This window comes from Sus scrofa, chromosome 8 (assembly GCF_054392235.1).
Source record: "Sus scrofa isolate SSC_HxYL_T2T_F1_AM1 chromosome 8, Sscrofa_HxYL_maternal_Yorkshire_Landrace_v2.0, whole genome shotgun sequence".
Taxonomy (NCBI): Eukaryota; Metazoa; Chordata; class Mammalia; order Artiodactyla; family Suidae; genus Sus; species Sus scrofa.
Window position 1 is genome coordinate 66,965,672 of NC_139390.1, and position 15,187 is coordinate 66,980,858.

Genomic DNA, 15,187 nt, shown 5'->3' on the forward strand with positions numbered 1-15,187 from the left:
TTATAGAACTAAAAGATGTTGTCAGTTTTCCTAATCTATTAATGATTTGATACTAGAAGTAGATTTTTTTTTTTGTTTAATGAGCATTTATTGAGTACCCTCAACATCTCAAGACACTCAAATTTACCCTGGAAAAACAGAAATGAACATGATCTCTCCCTAAGAACATAATAATCTACTGAGGAAGCCAGACCCAAGTATGGGCAATTCTATTAAAGATGAGTAAGTACTAAAATGAAAGTCCATTGTGACGTTATTGGTCCTCTGAAATGACAATGATTCAGATAATATTGGCTAGTTAATAGACTTTTTTCATTTGTACTTAGATAATCTTTGCTCTTATAAAACCAGGTGTTTGTTTGTTTGTTTGTTTGTTTTCTCCCCCTTGCTGGTGTGAAAATGGAGAAAATTCACTCATGCGTGTCTTCAATGGATGTCAATTATTCAGAAAAAGTTACTGAACACTTATGTGCCAGGCAGAGTTTTGGGGATTTAGGAATGAGACAGTCACCACCCTCATGAAGCTTACCTTTTCTTTTCTTTTTTTTAGGGCCACACCCATAGCATACGGAAGTTCCCAGGAGAGGGGTCAAATCAGAGCTACAGCTGTCAGCCTACGCCACAGCCACAGCAATATCAGATCCAAGCTGCGTCTGCCATAGCTCATGGCAACACCGGATCCTTAACCCACTGAGCAAGGTCAGAGATTAAACCTGTGTCCTCATGGATGCTAGTCAGATTTGTTAACCGCTGAGCCACAACGGGACGGGAACTCCAGTTTACCTTTCCTTGAGTGAGACATCTAAATAGTCATGTAGATAAGTAAATATCTGAGTGCCTTTACAAAGAAAACAAAACAGGTAATGGACTTAAGTCTTGGGGACTCTCCCCAGGGAAGACCCCTTTGAGCAGCTGATACCTGAACTAAAACCAAAATGAGATCATGGTTAAAAGACTTGTCTTCAGAAAAATACCATCACAATATAATTGTGTATCTTTTCACAAGGCATTCATTCTATTTGGATCTTTATTCTAGTGGTTTTCAAGCGAAAGAAGAAGGTAATTAACTCCCCAGGTATTCTGCTTACCTGGCTTAAGATTTACAGCTCATCTGGGTAAAAAGTGCCATTGATGCTTCTCGTCATAGATCCTTTTATGTATTTTGGGGAAGAAATCCTAGACTATCACAAGCATACAAGTGCATTCTCCTGGAAAAATGACAAAAAGTTATTGGAAGGATAAATAGCTGGTTGTCTCCAAAAAGTTTCCCAGTAGTTATAACAAATAAATACACTGCCCTTTTTGAGATATATAAAATGTGGTTATTCATTTTATAACATCTTTTAACAAACATACTACAGTTATATGCTCTGAGTAAAATTAGTCAAATGAATTTTCTTAAGATCTTAATTTAGTAAGAGGTCCAATAATATTGTGTAGTGCAAATATATGTCAGAAGGATATGGTATGACCATGATCCTGGTATGAATCTAAGTGACTTTTCACACTTTCTAATTCATATTTAATTTTCAGAAGGTCAAAAGTGACTTTAGGAGTTCCCTTGTAGCTCAGCAGATTAAGGATCCAGCGCTATCACTGCCGTGGTCCTGGTTACAGGTATGGCACAGGTTTGATCCCTGGCCTGGGAACTTCCTCATGCTGTGGGTATGGCAAAAAAATTTAAAAACATTTTTAAAAGTGACTTTAGAGTCTAGTCCATAAACTGTATAATGAGAAGAGTAATATCTAATATTAGTATGCCCCTAGCCACCCTCGAATTTAAACTTGGTGAGACTTATTTTCTTGGGTAGTTCACACTTGGTTGACTGGTTAGAAAACATGAGTTTGTCCAAAGGAACACAGAAATTTAGTGGCATGACCAGAATGTAAATTTCCAGTGGCCATCTCCTATTCGGTTCTAGCGTTTTAAAAACTGGAGTGAATTAACATTTAGTTTCTGACAAAGGTATTGTTGATTAAATTAACTTCTCAAAATTTTAGTTTATTTCCATCTGTCGAAACCATTAGGTAGTTTTTTGTTTATTTGTTTCATTTAATTTTTTTTTCCTTTTGGATCAAAGCATTGTGGCAAGAATATATATTTTTTAAAGATAAACTCAGAACCAATCTTATTTTCTTCCAACTTTATAATACAAAATTTAGGTCCAAAAAAATAGGTATATCAGAAAAGAGAAATTAGTGAGAACTGCTAGACCTTAAAGTGATGTCCCAGTACCTCAGTTTAGTCAAATTCTTTGGATGTTTCATGTTCAACTTTGGTTTCTAATTATAGTTAGGCTCATTTCTTTGTAATCAAATAAAATGAAAACCAACTTGTTTTTAAAGAAATGTTGTTGATCTAAGAAAGCAATGCAAATAATTAGTTTGAACCCTCCACCCCCCAAAAAAAACCCCAAAACAAACTTTATTACCAGATGTCGTTCTTGGGTAAAATGCATAGGTGTGTAAATGTATGGGGAAAACAAAATATAGATATTCTTTGACCATTGAAGATGTGTGACTATTTAATTGGCCTTCATTAAATGGTAACAGGGACATGTCAACAACCTTTGGAAAGTGTACGCAAATTGTATTAATTACAAAGCTGTTGAGATGGACTTAACTGTGCTGTCTCACTAGCAGAAAACAGCTCAGTTAGTTCACGCCTCTAAAACGCATGATGAAGTATTTAATACACATGTTCCTCCCAGGCCTCAATAGTAGTTAAGTTGTGTAACAGATCCACTTATGATGACGGCATTGTGGAAGCATCATTCTTTCCAAATCCCATTTCGGTGTGAGTATTTTACAACTGTCAGGGATAACTTGTGCTTTATTCAGTGAAGATCTGTCTTATTCCCAAGCTAGACTTTGAGAGCAAATGAAAGCAAAGGTAGCATTGCACCCAAGCACTTATGAACCAGGCAACCTTATGAAACAATTATATCATCATCTCTAACTTACAGAGAAGTAACTTGCCCAGCGGCTCACAAACGGTCAAGTGGGAGAGTCCAGCTACAAACCCAGCAGATATAGTTCCAAATCCTCCACTGATTTTAGCACAAGAAGGTTCTGTTTCAATCCTTATGTTGACATTTCCTTTCAGTTATACTTAGGCAATCATAACAGGTGCTATTTTAAGAATAAATCAACATTAGATTTGTGTCTTAACCCACCCAGGTTTTAGTTTGTTGTTTCTTCAGTAAACTTGGAAATCATTTGGGCTTTAAATAGGAAATTTCTCTAAAGAGTATGTCTTATTTGGGAAGATGCTGTTGTTGAAATGTACTCAAAATATATAACTATGAAAACATATTGCACCCTATACATTTTCAGTTGCAAAACTAAGGATAAGAGGTGTCTTTTATTTGCTGTCAATTTAAAGACATGTTATTTTAGCTAAAGCAGTCTGTCGTGAACAGTTTCCTGTTTAGAACATTCTCGGAGTTGACCATAGCTGCTTCTTTTTCTTCTTTTCTTTTTTTTTTTCTCCTCTTGCATTTTTTAAATTTAAAAATATTAAAAGTGATAAAGGAAGGACAGAAATAATTCATTAATATTAAAAGGGCTGCTTCTCAAAGAACAGGCATAATTTCCATTGCATATGGAATTTTCAGAGCATTTCTAATGAATTCAGAGGATCATCTAATTCCAAAAAAAAAAAAAAAAAATACTTCCTCGCACTCAAGAGGTCATTGACCTCTGTTTGGCTTCAGAAAATACCTAAACTTTTTTTTTTTTTTTTTTTGGTTCTCTGTCTGGCACCTCCTTTTTTGGCATATCCTGTTGGCATCACCCAAGTAGAGAACTTCCTGGAAAGCAAGTCATATTGCTGTGATCAGAAATGCTTTTGTCTGGCTTCTCGATCATACTTTAAACACAGAACAAATAATAGAGTTAAGCATACTATGTGACAGTACCCAGTCATTAAACACACGAGAGATTTTTTTTTTTTAATTGTGCAAAGTATTCAAGGTGCAAGTAAAACTATTTTACATGAAAGTCCAGTGATGTTGATTTTTGGCCAGAACATGGAATCGCTGGGAAGAATATCAAGAAAAACAACTTTTATCAAAAGGCAAATTAGTTTGTGAAGCTGATGTTAATTGACAGCCAAGGTGTTTCATTATGAAGCTGAATTTTTAACAGTTGTTCCTTGGATACTATGAAAACACCAGCCAAAAGAAAGCATTTCAGTGTAGTGGAGATTTCTCCAGTCTCTCCCAGATCCTCTGCCAACTTGTCAATAATGTGAGTCCTGCTTTACAACACCTTTATGCAGCCTGGAAAGTTCCTGTGTTGGCTGTTTATTCTGGACTCGATGCATGTTTCATAAGCAACAGGTTGAAGGATGATCACTGTCAAACCACAGGTGCTGTATTTTTCTGGTTTGCAATTCTCTATGTTTGAGTGAGACCTTTAGAAGACCTTATTGGAAGAACAGTTTTTTCTTGTAACCTGGAGCATAAAGCTAACCACAGGAAATACATAAATTGTAGCTAGAGAGATGATTCTTTTGGATAAAGCAATAAGAAATGTGGTGCTTTATCTCTATGTGTGAGTGTACCTACTGCTGACTTTTTTTTTTAAGAAAAAACACCTGAGGTTCATAGGTAGCAAGTTCCAACTGTTTATTCCCCTCCCTAATAGTAAGCAGCACAGAGTTTTCTCTCCATTTATAACACATCCAAAGACCCTGGAAGTATGTACGCTTTGATATTTTCCCCATCCTGACATTTACTAGCTGGCTAAGAAAAAAATTGTTTTGCTCAGTGAGTCCTTACCCTGTAGGCAATAGATTCTTGTATTGTCCTGTCTAGAGTCATCCTTTTGATTTCTGTTATGTTCAGCATCTTGTTTTATGTTGATGTATACAAAAAATCATGTTTTTGTGGTGATGTGATAAAAGCATTAGTTTAAATTACTTGCCAACAGTTTCCCAGCCAAATAATTTAATTATGTGATTATAGGCCTACTGAAGCCTTTGCTATTGACTTAAAGAAGCAAGCATGGCTCTATTTGTTGTCCTTCAAAACAAAAGCAGTTTTTCCCATTGCCTTGCAAAGTCTCAGCTAGGGTTTTGCAGAATGAAATCATGAATGCTTCCACTGCAGCATGTCACAGGGGAGGCTGGGACAATACCGAACCCATGCACACTGCTGATCCTTGCTTGCTGGGCAACATGTACACCTGGATTTCTGACAGCTCTCTGAGTTCACTAGAGACCTATGCCATTCTGTTCATCCTCTCGTAGGCAATGGTTGAGACAGTTAACAACCTCCTCCAGCCACAAGCCCTGAATGCGTGGAGAGACCTGACTACAAGTGATCAACTACGTGCAGCCACCATGTTGCTTGACACAGTGGAGGAAAGTGCTTTTGTGCTGGCCGATAACCTTTTGAAGACAGACATCGTCAGGGAGAACACAGACAATATTCGTAAGTGGCCTTCGTTATGCAGAAGGGCCAGAGAGGATCAAGAGAAAAGTATCACCTTGTACAGCAGAAGAGGAAAAAGAAAAAAATATCATCTATGGTGGACCAGATATTATGAGAGATACTTTATTTCCCTGCAGATAAGTTATTCCTTTCCTGTATTTAGGAGCATAATATCTGTCATTGGCTTAGAAATGTCCTCATAATTATGTCTGTATCCTCCTTAGGATGTTCTAATATTAGATGCATTTGCTGAGATCACTTACCGTGAGGTCCATTTATTTATTTTTAATTTTTATGTATGTATGTGTTTATCTCTGTATGTATGGTAGTATTTTAAATTTTATCTGTATGGGCCCCTTCAGTTATAGTAAGAATATCTCTGAATTATATAAACTATGAAGAAGTTCAGTCATTTAAGTGAAAGTAATAAAACAATTTTTGATAATTGTGTTATTGACTCATAAAGAGTATAAATCTATTTTTAGTGTGTATAAGGATATAGCTGACAGTTTTATTTTAGAAGATTTGATAAAGCTATTTCAAACTTATTAGATTTAAAGATAGATCAATATCGATACTGATATTGATACAACTCTAGACTGTAAAAGGATTTTTACTTAGTTCATAAAATAAAGATAACATTTTGAAAGTAAACTTACAGTCAGTGACAAATCATAAGGATTTGAGCTTGAGTTTTAAACTCGAGGATTTATAATTGATATTTTTCTATTATTTACCTGATTCTAATAGCATTTATCTGCTTTATTTTGAAAAAAATTAAAATATTAAGAAAAAAATTTCTAAGTGAAAGACTGAATTCCTGTAAAGTTTGGCAAATAGAGCAGTAATTCCAGTGTTCTGATTTCAGAAATATTTTTAATAATTCGATTATCTTAACTTTGGCATGTTTCTCAATGAGCACTATCTCCTTGCCATTAACAGAACTGGAAGTTGCGCGGCTGAGCACGGAAGGAAACTTAGAAGATCTGAAGTTTCCAGAGAACATGGGTCATGGAAGCACCATCCAGCTTTCTGCAAATACTCTGAAGCAAAATGGCCGAAATGGTAGGTAGAGTTTATTAAGTTTGATGGAACTGAGCTTGTCATTCATTCATAGTGTCTTCGCTTGGAATTTTAGGTCTGCTGTCTCTTCTTCTCTCCTCACTCCTTATTCTCTTTCTTCTCTTCTTTCTCCTCTTCCTTATCTCCTGAACCAACAATATTGCACTAATATTTGCTCTACAAAATTCTTGGTTAGATTTGGCAATTCTGTTATATATCAGTTGTAGAAGAATGTCAGAAACTTGGATGTGAGGGAAATTAATAAACAGCAAAATCCAGATGTTCTGGCTTTTTTCCTTGAAAGGAGTAACTCTCACCGAGTTGACAGATTTAGTTTCTAAAAATTTTAATAGAAATTTTACTTGCCATTTTAAAATGATATACTTTTTTTCATATTCACTTCTTTTTTCAGATATTTCCATGCTTTTCCTTTGCACAGCATATAGAGAATGTAAATGTAAGGAGATGGTTTTGAGAAATGGAACTGGTAGGTACAGGTCATTTAGTACTAGATTACATTCACTGAATATAGGTAAATTTACATAAATAATTAATCTATAGAAAAAGTATGTCTCAAGCCTCACTAATATTAAATTTTTTTAAACATACTTTTTGCTAAGGAAGTGAATCCTTAACCTTTTAAGTGATAGCAAGATGACCTGAGACTGTAGCAGCCAACTCAAAGACGATGTTTCAGATTACAAGGTGAATGAATAGTTTTGAAAAAAGAAGAGCCTGTGAAATAATATTGAGAAAAACAAATTATGTTTGTTGCCAGCAGAACAAAATTCTTCATAAGTGTTGGAAATCTTATAAGACTGAAATCATAAACGCTATTATATTGCTAATTTGACTGTGTGAATTTTGAGGCAGCAATAAAAGGTTCCATAGAACAACAGTTCCTGCATTAACTTCCTAACTAGTGTCCCTTCTTTGATTCTTGCCCCCAACAGTGTATCCAGTTGACAAGGGTTCTTCCAGTTGACCTTTGTATTTATGTCAAAGGTCATAACTCTGACCAGCTTGCCTCCAGTCACACTTAGAGTGAAATCAGATGATTTAATAGCCCTACCTCCTGCTCCCTGGACCACTTCCTTCCTGCCTCATCTGTTTCATTTCACTGCTGACTTCAGCTTGCTGTCTGTGATCCAGATGCTTTAGTCTTGATTCTGTTTTTTTTTAACTGAGATATAATTGACATATAATATCACACCAGTTTCAGGGATACAACATAATGATTTGATATTTGTATATATTGGGAAATGGTCACTCAGTCAGTCTAGTGAGCATCCATCACCATACATAGGAACAATTTTTTTCTTGTGAGGAAAACTTTATGATCTACTCTCTCAGCTACTTTCAACATAGAGAACATAGTATTATTAATTATGGTCACAATGCCGTATATTACATCCCCATGACTTATTTATTTTATAAATAGAAGTTTTTATATTTTGCCCTCTTCACGCATTTTGCCTACCTCCATCCTTCACTTCTAGCAACCCGAAGGCTGTTTTCTGTATTGTTTGTTTGTTTTGAAGAGCTCACATATAAGTGAGATTTTACATTTGTCTTTCTCTATCTGACTTATTTCAAATAGCGTAATACCCTCAAGGTCCATCCATATTATAGCAAATGGCATGAGTTCCAATTTTCTGGCTGAACAATATTCCATTTCCCATTTTATATCTGTCTATAATTATATATATATACATATATATATATATAAAACATTTTCTTTATCTATCATCTATCAGTGGATACTTAAGTTGTTTCTATGTCTTGGCTATTGTAAATAATCCGGCAGTGAATATAGGGATGCATAGACCTGTTCAAGTTAGTGTTGGTTTGTGTCAGTTAAATGCTCAGAAGTAGAATTGCTGGGTCACACGGTAGTTCTATTTTTAGGTTTTTATTTTCCATAGTAGTTACATTGATTGTATTTTTACCAACATTGAAGAGTGGTTCCCTAGTTTAGTCCTGATTCTCTTCCTTGAACACACCAAGAGTGTTCCTTCATCAGATGTTTGTATTTTCTTTTTTCTAGAATGCAAGTTTTGCATTTCTTTTTACAGAAGCTTCTCTGTCAGTCACTGCTCAGTATAAATCTTACCTCTAGGAAGGTTTTCCCTATCTCCCTGAAGGTAGGCAGTTCTTCCCCCATCACTCTTTTCCCATTAGCTATTTTATGCCAAGGCTCCTTCATAGCATTTATTTACTTACCATTATATGAAATTTTGTTATTATGATTATTAATTATTTTTAAGTTGCCTGCTTATTATCTGATTCTTTCTTTAGGAGATGCCCTCCATGAGAGCAGGACCTTTTCTAACTTGTTTGTTGATGTAACCCTAGTGCCAGGCACATGGATGCAAACACTAAGGACTTATCAAATAAATCTGAATTTTCAGATACAAAGCTAACAACAACTGAAATACATCTATATTAGTCTATACTATGTTTTGTGCTCATTTTATATATGTGTGTATTTTAGGACACATTTAAGCATTACTTTTGGAGTGGAGAATCTGTAACAATGACATGGGACCACTGTGACTAATTGCACTGGTAAAACAGGGTGGGCTGACAACATGACACCACTAGGCGGAATTTGTATGAATTATCCATTTATAAACCAATTAAAATACAAGTTGTTACTGTCAATAAGAAAAATATATAGTCATTCTTAAGTTTAACCTTCCAAAAATTAGCACGTTTATATGAAGTCTAGAGGGAAAGATCTAAAATTAAATGCTGTGTTGTTATAGTCAAGAAGTATGTAGTGAATTACTATTGTTCAGGTTAGAAGTTTAAGAATGCCCCTTTCCTTTAGGTAGCTCTGATCATAATTTCTGGATGACCGAATGGATAATAGATGCCTTATAGAATCACTGAGAAGGCTTGAGACCCAGGCCTAGAAAATGTCCATGATCAAGGAGATTGACAGCAGCCTGTGTCATCACACAGAACCATTGCTATGAGGTATCATGCTGCCCCGAAGGAGTGCTGCTGCTGTACTACCTCCTGCCTCCTTGAGTCACCAGCTCCTTATCTGAGATCTGGTTTTAGCTGAGGTTCCCAGGGCAGTCTAGGAAAGCCAGTCTGTGTCCATTTTGTATCATAAATCCCTAAGAATAGGGGATTTCCCAAATGTGGAGCACAATTTAGATGTGGGACAGCTCCCTCCCTCCTCAAAAAATATTATTATTATTATTATTTTGTCTTTGTTCCCACTTGACTCTAAGATACAGGGAAAAGGGCTGGGACTTCCTTGTCTCAGGTACCACAGTAGTCAGGGTAGTGCTTGTCTCTTGATGAACCAAAATGAATTTATACTGGAAGTAAGACAGAGGGCTTGACCTATATTAAGAAAGGAAATGATATGATTTTAAAAAAGCATTGTAAAATAAGATTAATTTTATGGAGGATTGATTACATGTAAGAGATTGTTATAAGGGAAAAAAATAAGATAAGCTGGAAGGAGATATGGAGATAGTGACTTTAAAAGAACATAACAATGGAGTTTTAAGACAGGTAAAGATTTTGAATCTTTGTTTTACTTTGCTTTGATTGCAATTGAGATATAATTTGCATACAATAAGATGCACATATCTTAAGAGTTTAGCTTGGTGAATTTGACAGTTGTACATTCCTCTGTGATATCACATAAAATAAGATAAAAAAAACTTTTATTACCCAGAAATCCAGGTGCCTCTTTCCAGTCTTCTCACCCCATCCCCCACCTGATGAACTATTTTTTTCATATTACTGTTTCTGTAGACAAATTTTACCTGTTCTTAGACCTCATGTAACTGGAATCATACAGTATGTACCCTTTTTTGTCTGTATTCTTTAATTCAGTGTGATATTTTTGGGATTCAGGCATTACGTTCCATCTATCATTGGTTTGTGCTTTATTAATGTATAGTAATTCTATTATTTTAATAAGCCATAGTTTATTTATTCTCCTATTGATAGATTTCTGAGTTGTTTTTAGTTTGGAGCTATTGTGAATAAGCATACTATAATCATTCATATACAACTTTATTTTTCTTTGTGGATAAATGTTTTCATGTATTTAGGAAGGGTAGATATATGATTAACTTCATAAGAAATTGCCAAACGTTTCTCCAAATTGTTGAACAATTTTACACTCCCGCCAGTCTGCAGAATGCTACTTGTTCCACATTCTTACTAACAGTAGTGTGGCTAGAATTTTGTAGTCTGGATTTTATCTAGTCTAGTGTGTATGAAATGATATGTCAAGATGATTGGAGTTTTTATTTCCCTAATTACTAAAGATGTTCATAATTTTCCTGTGTCTATTTTTAAGGGTGTGTTTATGTCTTTTGCCATCTTAGTATGTTTTAGTATATTTAGTATATTTATTATTTTACTGTTGAGCAGCAGAAATGCTTTATGTAAGTAATAGGCATATATATTTTCTAGTTTGTGGCTTGCCTGTTCATTTTCTTAATGCCATATTTTGATAGAGACAAATTTTCAATTTTGACAAAGTTCAGTTTACCGTTTTTTCTTTTATGGTTAGTGTTTTTTGGGTCTTATCCGGGGTAACTTTACCTTCCCCAAGATCACAAAGAAATCCTATATTTTGTTCCAGAAGCTCTATTGTTATAAAGACTGTGATCCTTCTTGAATTTAGTCATGAGTATGGAGTGAGAGAGGAAATGATGTCCATTTTTTTTAATACTGATGTATAGTTATTTCAGCACCATTTGACTTCCCTTTCCTCATGAATGACTTTGCACTGTTGTTGAAATGAATGTTGGAATTCCATTGTGATTATATATACCAGACAGATTTGATTACAGTCTACTTAGAACTACCTAATTTAACTGGAATGTAGAAGCTAATAAGTTTCTTCCCAATTTACATGTACTTATTTCAGGAGAGATCAGAGTGGCCTTTGTTCTGTATAACAACTTGGGTCCTTATTTGTCCACGGAGAATGCAAGCATGAAGTTGGGAACAGAGGCTATGTCTACCAACCATTCAGTTATTGTCAATTCCCCAGTTATTACAGCAGCAATAAACAAGGAGTTCAGTAATAAGGTTTATTTGGCTGATCCTGTGGTGTTCACAGTTAAACATATTAAGGTAAGAAAATAGCAGGTTAAGTTTTGTTGTCCATATTATCTGTATGTGTTATAACTTGAGCATGAAGTGTCTTACTTTTCATTTTTCCCTATTATCTGACACATAGCAGTTTGTTATCTATTAAATGATTAGTAATTTTTTTTCACTAATCACCAAAAAAGACAGAGGAGAATAAGCCTGTATGTGTATATATTTAAGGTAAAACATTCATGGATGGATTTATGCTTTTATAATTAAGAAGAGCTAGCAATATGTTCAGTGGAACTGAACATAGCGTCACATCTGATGTTACAAGTCATTATGTCTTTGTGTGTAGATTTGTTTAATATATGCAAAGATCATATTGTAAATTGAACACAAATTTTTAAAGACTGTCCTTTCAGAAGTTGGTTGTATAGAGCAAATAACTTTACTTTGCAGTATAAATTAATCAATGGGATTCTGAGACTTGATACTAGTATCCCTTCAATATTAATTTTTTTAAATAAACTTACCTCTAATGGGGTGGTGAATAAACAACATATGTTCAAATTTGCTGAGAATTGATAAGCCTCATGTAATATGAAAACACATGTAGGCATTTCCATAAAAATTGGAATGTAGTATGAAGTTGTATTAGCTGTAAAGAAAATGCCTACCTAATTTACATGATCATAAGTAGTTATTGGCTTTATTGATATTTTTTTCCTGTAGCAGTCCGAGGAAAATTTCAATCCTAACTGTTCATTTTGGAGCTATTCCAAGCGTACGATGACAGGCTATTGGTCAACCCAAGGCTGTCGGCTCCTGACAACCAATAAGACACATACTACGTGCTCCTGTAACCACCTAACTAACTTTGCAGTTCTGATGGCACATGTGGAAGTTAAGGTAAGATATATACCATAAAATGAAAATGTCTTAGCATACAGTTAAGACACTAACTGTAAAAAGCCCCAACTCAACACCTGACTTGAGAGTGCTCCTACTTTCATGGTAATGATATTCAAGAACTCTCCGGTGTTCAACCCATGTCCTACTGGATGATCAAATAACTCTTTTTTTTCTATTATCAGTATAGTTTGTAAAATTGAAATTTGCTTATAAAATAGTGTTTTGCTGATAAAACTTGTCCTGTTCATTGCTGCTTTTATTTTGTATGAATAAATATCAGAACATATCCTCACAAGCATGGCAGTATAGAACCCCAGCACCAAAGGCCAGTGTGATGGGGTTAGAAAGCTGGAATCTGGCAGGCTGAAGACCAAGGGGCTGTGCATGGAATTAAGTACTCTCAAGATGAGTCTTAGGAAAATAGATGTTAAGCAGAATACACAAAGCATGGTAATGCATAGAGCCTGGTGAATGCTAACAAAATGTAATGGTTTTGTCCATTCAAGAAGATCTTATCCTAAGGAAAAATCCAGGTGGTAGGCTGTTTCCAAAATCTGAAACATGTGCAACTTGGCTACATCAGTGTCTTTCTGGTGTGACTACTTGGCATGGAAGGCAGGAAGAGGATTTAGATTTTAGATATATTTGGGACATAAAAAGACAAAGGGATTATTACTTGGTTATAAAGATTGATAGCTAGATTAGTAACAAGAAATTATGTACATGCGAATTCTCATTTTCCTGATGTCAATAAAAATAGAGGTAGTAGCATGTCCAATACATTTTAAAACATGAAAACTGTGCCAGAGGTTCTATCTACCTGACATCGTTGATCTGGTAATTTCATCCAAAATTTTCTTTGACGCTGGTGAATTTAGAGATGATACAGGTATCCCAGAAGGAGGCTAAATCCCAGTTCAGTCAGCAGCTCAGGAGTAAATAACCTTACCCGTGTCAACACAGGCACATGCTGGTCTTTAAAGGGCTACAAGCCTAATTTTGTCAGAGCTTCACAAATTGATCAAGCTTAGCAAGATTGGCTACACTCACAAGTGTTAGATTTAAACCTGGAATGTATTGATATGGCTCTAGGATTCTATCTTGTAGCTTATAGAATAAGATCAAACCCAGAAAAATGGATCATATTTCAAGCAACAACAAAATATAATTTTTTTGCTCAGTTCACTGAATAACCACCTCTACCCAGTCCATTACACAAGAATCTTAACTGTGACTCTTATTGTGTGTCAACAAGAGATTAAAATAAATGGAAATCAATATTTTTCCTTCCATAGTCAGTCACAGAGTAAGTGTGCCCTGAATTTCATATACCACAATCTCTCTCAATTCCCTGGGTCAGTCTCATCTTGATCGCACAACATGATTTTCTAATATTTAAAATGAAAAACAATTGAGAACTATGTCTAGATACTCATGTTGCAACAGAACAGAGGGTGGGGGAAAAAATGTAATTGTAATGTATACATGTAAGGATAACCTGACCCCCTTGCTGTACAGTGGGAAAATAAAAAAAAAATAAATAAATAAAAATAAAATGAAAAACAAGTAGAATGATTATCCCTGGGGGTCCAAAAGGAAACACAGCAAGCAAACTTACGTTAGACTAATGTCTAGAAAGGAACGCTAATTTCTCCATGCACAATGAGATATACAAAAGCCAGTTAGAACAGATACCTGTGTTCGCTAGTTATCACCTTTGAACTCCACAAGAAAATCTATAAGGGAAACCAAATTATACTGGAGAATTTTTGCTTGATCTTGGAAAGAGAGCAAGAAGAGTTAGCTGAATGGTGTTGATGCTGTTGCTCTTAAGCTCTGGTGCCCTGATGCCTGGGTCTTTACTCCAGGGCCCAGAGGGGGTACTGAGTTGTGCCTTTCTGTCATCTGTGTTATCTCTGCTGTTCATTCAGTACTTCTCTCATTGTTTAATTAACGTTTTTTAAGCACCTGGGTAAAGGTATTGACATGTTGCCTGCTACACAGTAGGCTCTCAATAAATGTAACCTCCTCCTTCCTTCTCATCTGTCAGAGACATTACTAGATTCCAGCATTCTGGGGAAGCTTCTGGCCCTCATGAAATGCATGTATTTTAGAGGAAGGAAAGGGCAGAGAAGTGAAGCTTCGGTCATAATTGTAATAAGTCTTATAATTGAGGCTACACTGATTTTGGGACACCGAGAAGGATAGCGTTGGGCAGAACTGCTCAGACGGGGCTCATCAGAAGCATCCTGCACTGAGGGATGGTAGCATGTGTTTAGTAACATGGCCTGTGTAGAATTTGTATCAGCCACCTTCTTAGAACATTTTCTCAACTTTGCTTTGGGTATACCATTCTCTCTCTCTAATTTTTTTTAAATGTATTTTTTTTGGAGTATAGTTGATTTACAATGTTGTGTTAGCATCAGGTGTATGCAGCAAAGTGATTCAGTTATACATACACATATATCCATTCTTTTTCAGATTCTTTTCCCTTGTAGGTTATTACAGAACATTGAGTAGATTTCCCTGTGATAGTTAATAGGTCCTTGTTAATTATTTAATAGGTTATATGTGTTAATCCCCAACTCCTAATTTATCCCTCCCCACCCCCCAGCCTTTCCTCTTTGGTAACCACAAGTTTGTTTTTGAGGTCTGTTTCTGTTTTGTAAATAAGTTCATTTGTGCCATGTTTTAAA

At 35.4% G+C, this 15,187-nt stretch overlaps 1 protein-coding gene across 50 annotated transcripts in view; it reads left to right on the forward strand.

Moving 5' to 3' along the window:
* ADGRL3 (adhesion G protein-coupled receptor L3) overlaps window positions 1–15,187 on the forward strand; it is an 812,688-nt gene that overhangs the window by 681,533 nt on the left and 115,968 nt on the right. For all 50 annotated transcript variants that reach the window (XM_084972370.1, XM_084972365.1, XM_084972348.1 and 47 more), the window contains 4 exons: window positions 5,255–5,438; window positions 6,381–6,503; window positions 11,410–11,618; window positions 12,312–12,488. In XM_084972370.1, coding sequence (XP_084828496.1) covers window positions 5,255–5,438; window positions 6,381–6,503; window positions 11,410–11,618; window positions 12,312–12,488 — 693 coding nt within the window. The remainder of the gene's footprint in view (window positions 1–5,254; window positions 5,439–6,380; window positions 6,504–11,409; window positions 11,619–12,311; window positions 12,489–15,187) is intronic.